The sequence below is a fragment of the Haliotis rufescens genome, unplaced genomic scaffold, assembly GCF_023055435.1.
Source record: "Haliotis rufescens isolate VD_foot unplaced genomic scaffold, xgHalRufe1.0.p SCAF_5, whole genome shotgun sequence".
Classification (NCBI taxonomy): Eukaryota; Metazoa; Mollusca; class Gastropoda; order Lepetellida; family Haliotidae; genus Haliotis; species Haliotis rufescens.
Window position 1 is genome coordinate 14,605,690 of NW_025964223.1, and position 9,555 is coordinate 14,615,244.

Genomic DNA, 9,555 nt, shown 5'->3' on the forward strand with positions numbered 1-9,555 from the left:
TAATTGTTTCCATTTTGATTTAAGTTATTTCATTTTGTTCACACCACCCCAATTGAAATGCGTAACTTATAGGTGAGGTGAAATTGGGTTTAAGATTATTGCACTTATATAGCGACGTGCATGCACGCGTATGTGTGTGTGTGGCTGCTTGTACTAGCCCGGACTGATGCCGATTTATAGTGCTAGCTCACTGAGATACCATGCCGCAGTTTAACATGAATACCCCACTTAGACACAGTATACTGACTCCGAGCCGACCAGTCCTTGTTTTAGCCCCTTATTGCCGAGCGCCAGACAGGGTAACAACAAGTACAATCTTTTAACGTCTTTTGTTATGACGCGGCCCGGGATCGAACCCTGGACCTTCCGCTCTCCGGGCGGACGCTCTACCACTAGACCACAGAGGCGGTCGCGTAACTTATAACTTCCAGGGGACAACTTTTGTTTGAGCACCAGCTGTAAGAATTTCTTATCCCAATTGGCGGGAGTATAGCTTGATAGAGGAGCTAATTACTCATAAAGTGGAAATCTAAGCTTCTGAACTCCCAATTTGAGCAAATATATTTACTTACGCTGGACCGCCTCGTGGTCTGGTGGATAGAGCGTCTGCCCTGAGAGCGGAAGGTCAGTTGTTCGACCCCCGGCCGCGTCATACCAAACGACGTTAAAGGATGTGTAATTTTACAATGTGTGGTGGTCACAGGTAAAACAAGGTCTGGTCGGCACGGATAACCTTATTAGACTTGTCGGCTCGGTGTCAGTAGACTGTGTTTGTGTGGGGTATCCATGTTAGACTGCGGAGTGGTATCTCAGTGGAATAGTAATTAGTCCGTTTTAGTGCAAGTAGCCTCACACACGCACGCGCACGCACGCACGCACGCACATAGGCACACACGTGACCTTTAACATCATTACAGATAGTGTTTCCGGCAGTTCTAAGGGATGCAACTCTGTATTTTGAATCGATATTGGTGACATACACGATTCACGCCACATCTCCACGGGATAGAGGGTACGGGTGTACCGGTGAGCCGAGGCACCCTTCTGACACAGTATGTGATAGAGGAAGCACGGAAACTGATGCACATGCCATACAAAAATTAACACCATTCGTAGGATTGCCAGGTAACCGAATATATATAATATATATATATATATATATATATATAATGTTGAAACTTTAGTTAGGATCTTTTTGTCTTCAAACCCTAAAACCATGAAGAATCTCGTGAGTTCGTGAATGGGTGAGCCAGAGAGAGATAGAGAAGGAGGGAGTGAGAGAGAAAGAGGGAGAGTGAGAGAGAGAGAGAGATAGAGCGAAAGAGAGAAATAGAGAGAGAAATAGAGAGAGAGCGATATAAGCGAGAGAGAGAGAGAGAGGGAGCGAAAGAGAGAAAGCGAGAGAGAACTAGAGAGAGAAAGAGAGAAAGCGAGAGAGAAATAGAGAGAGAGAGAGAGATTGAGCGAGAGAGAGATTGAGCAAGAGATAGAGAGAGAGAGAGAGAGAGAGAGAGAAATAGAGAGAGAGAGAGAGATTGAGCGAGAGAGAGATTGAGCAAGAGAGAGAGAGAGAGATAGAGAGAGAGAGAGAGAGAGAGAGAGAGAGAAATAGAGAGAGAAAGAGAGAAAGCGAGAGAGAAATAGAGAGAGAGAGAGATTGAGCGAGAGAGAGATTGAGCAAGAGAGAGAGAGAGAGAGAGAGAGAGAGAGAGAGAGAGAGAGAGAGAGAGAGAGAGAGAGAGAATTCAGTATTTCAGTAAAGACACGACGCGTCCGTTTGGTGTAGCACGTCTTAGACGTTTACAATTTGGATGAAGCGCACGGGCACGGCTATGGCGCTGATAAACGTAATGAGAGCGGAATATGGGACCAAAACTCACGATAATATATATTTGGTACGTCTAAGGGACGCAGCTGAATTGGGTTTGAATTATTGGTGAAACTAATATCCGGCAGCTCATCATCTGTGTACACTATAAATGCAGGTGGGGTGAATATGTTGGATTAGAGGGGAAGACTGTCATTGTTAACTAGCGTATTTTATCAGGTTTCCTCAAGTGGGACACCCATAGATAGAATGTGAAGTAGGAATTTCCGCCGATCGAGGTTAAAAATATATTAAGCCATGTCCAACCAAACACTGGTTTCACATATTGTACCCCCATGCTTGTGTGGATTCGAACCCAGGTCTCCGATATCTCAAGCGAAAGTGCTAACATCTAGAATTCCTCATTGCCCCGTTGCAAATGGGAAAGTGAATCTCCAGAACATATAACGTCACCAACTTTATTCTCAGCATTCGTAAGGTGCGGAAAAATCCTATTCTTCAAGCATACTTCAACAAGCTGTTCAAATAATGAACTTATATGTAGACCGCGAAAGCGCGTAAGTCTGCTTCAGCAGAATGATCAATTCAGTATATGAAGACCGTGAAAGTCAGTAACAATTTGGAGTGAGTCTGCTTCAGCAGAATGATCAAATCAGTATATGAAGACCGTGAAAGTCAGTAACAATTTGGAGTGAGTCTGCTTCAGCAGAATGATCAAATCAGTATATGAAGACCGTGAAAGTCAGTAACAATTTGGAGTGAGTCTGCTTTAGCAGAATGATCAAAACAAAAGAAGTATTAGTGTTATTCCCCGACACGGCGCATTGTGCTGTGATTCAGATGGTATAAGTATGATACAAGGTACTGTCTGTGTCACCGATAACACTAATACAATAGAGAATCCCCGTGTGGGTGGGGTGGGAGGTGGTTCGTAAGAGGCAACTTATAGGAACGGGCGATCTGGCTTGGTGATTTGGTTGGTGGTGTGTCATCCTACCTCGACTGCATGGGTCGTAGCTCACAATATTAATCACTGGATTGTCTGGTCCAGATTTGTTATTTTACAGACCGCAATCATATCGCTGGAATGTTGTTAAACAACATGCACACGCACACGCAAACGCACACGCACACGCACATGAATACGCACACACAACAGAGAAGTTGATAAAATGATTGATATAGTTTTATTCAAGGCGGAGGAATATATCTAAAAATGGACACAAATGTAAATATAGGAACACCCGACATATTTTACAGGAACATCAATGCAACAAGTTATACTCAAAGTATGAGGATATCATATTCTTATACAAGGATTTTGGAGACGCACACACCCCAAAATAAATGCTGACTTTGTTTTTGAAGACTTACAATTTACTGGTATTATAATAGGCTGGAGGTCGATTCCGTGTGCTTTCGAAAGATTTTATATTTTGTAAAACATATAATATAATTCACATTTGTGATAAACTGCTAAGCCATTGCATTTTATGTAGCGTATTTCTTGAAACTAGCCTGATATTTTGAGTTCCTTAATCGTGAACATATACCTCTCTCCCAATATATCAGTTAACCCGAGAGTTAGTGTAGAGTTAGCCGCCAAAAATTTAACATCAATTTAGCGCACAATGGCATATCTTTAGGACAGGAAAAAATTGACGCCATAGGTACGTGACACATAATCGGTATATTGGTGGATGACTTAAGTATGCAAAGAATGCCTTATGATGTCTCCATGACGTATTTATGTTAGGTAAACATAACTATCAAACGTTATTAAATCTAGTCTCACGTAAAGCGCCTGTTTGTTGTTCGCTGTTGAGAAAGTGTTCCCCATATCTCATACACTTAGTACTCTGACAATACAAGCAGCAATCACGGTGAAAATGAATCCGGCTTTGTTAGACCCTATACCTGCAACATCAAATAGGAAATAGTGCAAGGGAATATAAAACAAGAACATTTGATTTAAAACGCAATTCAACCAGATCTCATGCCTTTTACGTTTGTTTGTTGGTTTGTTGTTTAACGCCACACTCGGCAATATTCCATCTATATGACGGCGTTTTTTAAATATTCGAGGATGGACCAGACAATTCAGTGACTGACATCATTAACACAATCTCACACTAGAGATTCACCCAAGTCAGTGAGCCTGACCACCTCATCCCGTTAGTCGCCTATTACGACAAGCATAGTCGCCTCTTAAAGCAAGCATGGGTTGCTGAAGACCTATTCTGGATCTACCTAACCTGGATCTTCACGGGTCTCATGAGGTTTATGATAGAGTGTGCGTGTATGAAATATTGAGTTGATTGAGTAAATATGGTTTCAGGCCGCGTTTTGTAATATTCCAGCAATGGCGGTGGACACCAGAACTGGGCTTCACACATGGTGCCAATGTCGGGAATCGAACCCGGGCTTTCGTTGTGACGAGCGAACGCTTTACCCACTAGGCCACCATACCGCCCCGTATGGAAATATAGTAATGCATGTAGTTAGAATTGTGATTATTTTGTTGGCAACGACTCCAGTCCAAAATGACATCGATATTATTTTGTGTTTCTCATCTTTATGTTTAGCGTCCGGTGGGAGAATGAAAAAAAGTTAAAAAGTCCAACTTATATATGTGTCATTTGTTGAGATATAAGTAAAAATGGCTTATAATTTGCATCCTCAATATTTTTAATTTGAACATTTTCCAAAATTCCATTTGCTCATAAACTCAATGATCATTTATATTCTATTATCGTGGTGCGGCGGTTGAGGGATTATATGCCGGAAAATCAAGCTACTTCCCTCACTATAAAATACGGCGACAAATCTTGGTCTTTTTGGCTTAACGCCACAATAAGCAATATTCCAGTTATAAAACGAGGGTCTTTGAAGAATCAAGTGGTTGACCCGACCAGACGACTCAGTGATTGATATTTTGTGCAACGTCCGTAGGGATGGGGGGGGGGGGGGGGGGGGGGGGGGGGTTGATGGCATGCAGTCAACCATTTTGTCCAAAACATTACAAATATTAAACTACTAGGCTGAAAACAATCATCGAAATACTGCAAACCTACCCGTAATACGTATCAAATCAGCACCGTTGAATACTGTTTATTGTTTTTGTATTTTTTAGCCACCATGAAACATGGGTTATGCTTTATTATGCGCGGAACTTTATATTGACTACATTCACGATCTTGGAAGAATCTTGCAATGGTATACTTGTAATATTGCCATATTATGGCGTAGAACATCACTCACTCACTCACTCACTCACTTCAAAACATTTTCTGTGATGCAGCAATACTATTGTCACTTGTGGCGTAATACAACATTCATTCGCTCACAGGAAGAGCTTGAAGAGATAGTCAGCTTGGTGCATAATACATGAACATCTGTGAAAACGGTCACTTGGACTAAGGAATATTTTAAATAATATTGTTGTAGATTTTGCATCGTTGTTTTGCACATGAACTTTGTTATTTTGACACCAATATTCATTCACACACACACACATACTCACACACACACAGGCAGACACAAACACCCAATCACAGACACAGACAGACGGACACGTATACACGCACAGACACATGCACAGTTAAACCACACAGGCACACAGATGGACACACATACACCAGACACATATACACGCACAGACAGACAGACAGACACACATAGACCCAACCACACAGACACACACACACACAGAGACACAGACACAGACACAGACAGACACAGACAGACACAGACACACACAGACACACACACAGACACACACACACACACACACACACACACACACACACACACACACACACACACACACACACACACACACACACACACACACACACACGCGCACACACACACACACACAGGGATTGAACTCTAGGCACCGTGTTGACTGTTTTGGTTATCATTGACACACTTGTTTTATTCATTAAGTTTGAATCATTGAAGCCGTATTATTTAGTTCTTCCTACACGTGCATACCTACATAAGGTGCTTGTACCCTACGGTTGTTGTCACGCCACAATGAAACCAAATAGTCCCGTGTCCTGACTTACCACATGCAGCATGCGTCATGAGGAGAGAGGCCATGTCCGTCATCTCCTGTATTGTCAGGGACGTACAAATCACCGTGGACCTGCGGAGGCAGGATAGGTACGCTTGTGTAATGCTGTGAAGAAAACGGTCATGTTATGAACGTCGTTTTACTGTCCAAATGGTCCTTAACATTAAGCGAACCTTTGTAATGTCGTCATGGAAAGCTAATGGAACGTGAACATGAAAGTTCAATTTGATGATATACATCTGTTGTAGAGCGACCACTTACCAAAATAGACACAACTTATGGATAACAACTTCTTTACTGCTGAGAAGGCGACGTTTCTGTATAGATCCTTATACCGTTGTCAAGCAAGGATCTAGACCGAAACGTCGCCTTTACAGCAGTAAAGAAGTTGTTATCCATAAATTATGTCTACTTTGTCATCCGTCCACTTCTAAGTAATGCCTATTAAAGACTTATCAGCTGACTTATCGGTTTCTCATAGAATTTGAGTGATTGGATTGGGTTTAGTTCTGCTTTGAACAGTTAGTACTGCAGTTATATCACTGCGTGTCAGCAGACTGTGAAGGACAAACTGGGGATGCAGGTTATAGACATTTAACACATCGAAACCCATGAGAGTGGTTATGGTGCCGACACACCAAGCTTCAGGGTCATTATTGCGACGAGTCTGGGATTCAAACCTAAAAACCGCGTACCCTGGCTGGTTTGAAAACGTCACCCGTGCAACCTCTCCAGTAGGAAATGGCATGTTGAATGTCACTGTCACTATAAAACACTATATTTTGAATTATACTTGCTCAACAGGCAACTTTGATTTAAATATATAAACCATTTATTCCTGCAATATTATCTATTCATTTGTGCGCACAATGTTGATGTTACAGGAGCAGGGACATATAACCAAGAATGTGTGGTTCAAATACACAACCAGCGGATCCTATGATCGCTGAGACACACGCACACGCACACGCACGCGCAGATCGCACGCACGCACGCACGCACGAACGCACACACACACACGCACAGATTGAACTCTAGGCATCGTGTTTTGATGGTTGTTAGGGTTATCGATGATACACTTGTTTTATACATTAAATCATTGAAGTCGTACCATTTAGTTCCTCCTACATGTACGTACCTACATAAGGTGCTTGTACCCCCTACGGTTGTCGTCATGTCACCATGGAACTCCCGCAAGCAGACAAAACTGTCGCAGTCTTGACCAATCACCACATTCCCGATTCCTAAAGAAGAAGGCTCGTGTAATATGTACACGTCTAACCACAGTGTGCTTTGATTTGTTTGCTTGTTTGTTGTTTAACGCCGCACTCAGCAATATTCCAGCTATATGACGGCGGTCTGTAAATAATCGAGTCAGGACCAGACAATCCAGTGATTGACATCATGAGCATCGATCCACGCCATTGGGATCGATGACATGCATCAACCGAGTCAGCGAACCTGACCACCCGATCCCGTTAGTCGCCTTTTACGGCAAGCATGGGTTGCCGGAGAGCTATTCTACCCCGGAATCTTCACGGGTCTTTGGAGTAAGTGCGTCATTCATTATGTGGGAAGGTAAAATGGGGTTAAGGTTGCGTCCAAAAATACTGAACTTCTCTACCGACGTGCATGCGGGTGTGTATGATGTGCGTGCGTGCGTGCGTGCTTGTGTGCTTGTCTGTTTGTTCTAGTCCGGACTAATGCCGGTTATATTCGTAGCCACCTGAGACACAATGTCACTCTCAAGCTTTCATAATTAACCGCAGTTAGTACTGCAGGAGTTATCGCTGATGACAGCAAGATAATATTTTACAACGCTTTTTTGGTTTATATCGTTGTTGACTAGTTAGGTCCGATGTATTATTGGGTATGAGTTTTTCATGGACACCCCACCTCCACACATTATACTCCAGGCCGATCAGCCCTAATGTGATCCCTTCATGACGAGCGCCAGGCAGTGTAACAACAAGTAGCATCCTGTAACGTATTTCTGTATGACGCCGCCGGCGGGATCGAACCAGAGACCTTTCGCTCTATCCACTAGGCCACGGTAGCGGTCCATTGTGTGGGAAAGATGAACTCAAAGTGGAATGCCGCCCATTTAATATCCTTTGTGACATTTTACCGAACTGTTTAAATAGCGTTCCTCGGGCAAACCTTTTTTTTCTCAAAATGAAATTATGTTAACGAGGTCCGACAAACCCACGAAGATCGAGGAATAATATAAATCGTGTGCATGCTAATGATAATCAATTTATCTGTCATGGGCACTTATAGAAATTTTTTTGTGTAGGGTTATTAGATTTAATTACAGTAAAACAATTAAAAATGTTTCAGGGGGAGTTAGTTGTAATGATAATATTCTTGAGATTCATCTTCCTTGAACAATTCGCTATTCAATTCATACCATGCTTATTATAGAAATTTAAAACGTCAACGACAGAGACAGATTCCATTGGGCAAAAAAAGTGATGAGAAATTATATGAATGGATCACTGACCGCCTCCGTGGTCTAGTGGTAGAGCGTCCGCCCGGAGAGCGGAAGGTCTGGGGTTCGATCCCCGGCTGCGTCATACCAAAAGACGTTAAAAGATGGTACTTGTTGTTACCCTGTCTGGCGCTCGGCATTAAGGGGCTAAAACAAGGACTGGTCGGCTCGGAGTCAGTATACTGTGTCTGAGTGTGGTATTCATGTTAAACTGCGGCATGGGTAGGCTAGCACTATAAATCGGCATCAGTCCGGACTAGTACAAGCAGCCACACACACGTGCATGCACGTCGCTATATAAGTGCAATAATCTTAGATGCGACGTTAAACCCAATTTCACCTCACCTCACCTCACCTCACCTCCACCCGTGGTATCCTCCACTCACGCAATCTGCATAAAGCGTGAGTGTGTTTTAGTTGTTGCCCATTGCTTTGACGAAAGATTTACATACGATCCACCCATGGATACTGTGAATAGAACATTTATGCAGCATATTCCATATGCATAAGAAATCTCCGACAACATCATGAACATGTGTTTATGAATAAAATAGTTATGATACTAGGTGTTCACGGAAAAGTGCGCGTATCCTGCCCAACCGGTGGCACCCGTCACAAACACGAGAGTGTATGGTTCAGTCAAAATAGGGAATTGCATCGGACATCATATTTATAACAGATGCTCTGAAACACTTTTGTCACTGAAACTCTCAAACACTCACCCGTGAACAACACAATGATGTACAACCATCCGCTCTTGGTTAAAGTCAGCCCTACCATTACTGTTGTACTGAGTGGGAAACAGGAGGGTTGTCAGCAGTGTAGAACTACCTCGATTATATTGATGTTAACACTGACACCGTGGACCTGATACCACAAGTATGTACTGGTATGGTGAAGACAATGGCTGGTATCTTGATAATACTGGAAACCAGTCAACCGTCCTTTGGACTGGTTGATCTTGGAACGAAGATGTGAACTTGATATGATATGCACGCCATCCTGAACAAAATACTTGAGGTAATATACAATGTACATGTTTATGTTAATTTGCCCCGTTGACAACGGCGGAGACATAGTTCTGTGTTGGAATGGGAATGACTTCTGTTTAATTTAATGTGTATTATACAAGGAGAATTCAGGCGTATTGTTGGTGCA

At 42.7% G+C, this 9,555-nt stretch overlaps 1 protein-coding gene across 1 annotated transcript; it reads right to left on the minus strand.

The window, feature by feature from the left end:
• Positions 1-2,906: 2,906 nt before the first annotated feature.
• On the minus strand, positions 2,907-9,198 carry LOC125373465. Its single transcript, XM_048384553.1, has 4 exons — positions 9,120-9,198; positions 7,045-7,150; positions 5,899-6,011; positions 2,907-3,745 (listed from the first exon to the last, which is right to left on the minus strand). The coding sequence occupies exons 1-4, from the start codon at positions 9,175-9,177 to the stop codon at positions 3,672-3,674; spliced, it is 351 nt and encodes a 116-aa protein (XP_048240510.1). The 5' UTR covers positions 9,178-9,198; the 3' UTR covers positions 2,907-3,671.
• Positions 9,199-9,555: the final 357 nt, after the last annotated feature.

Coding starts and splice junctions, on each gene's coding strand:
- LOC125373465 (XM_048384553.1), bottom strand. CDS start 9,177: ATGGTAGGGCTGACTTTAACCAAGAGCGGATGGTTGTACATCATTGTG. Junction 6,012..7,044: donor GGTACAAGCACCTTATGTAG/GTACGTACATGT, acceptor TTTTCTTCACAG/CATTACACAAGCGTACCTAT. Junction 3,746..5,898: donor CATGACGCATGCTGCATGTG/GTAAGTCAGGAC, acceptor TTGATGTTGCAG/GTATAGGGTCTAACAAAGCC.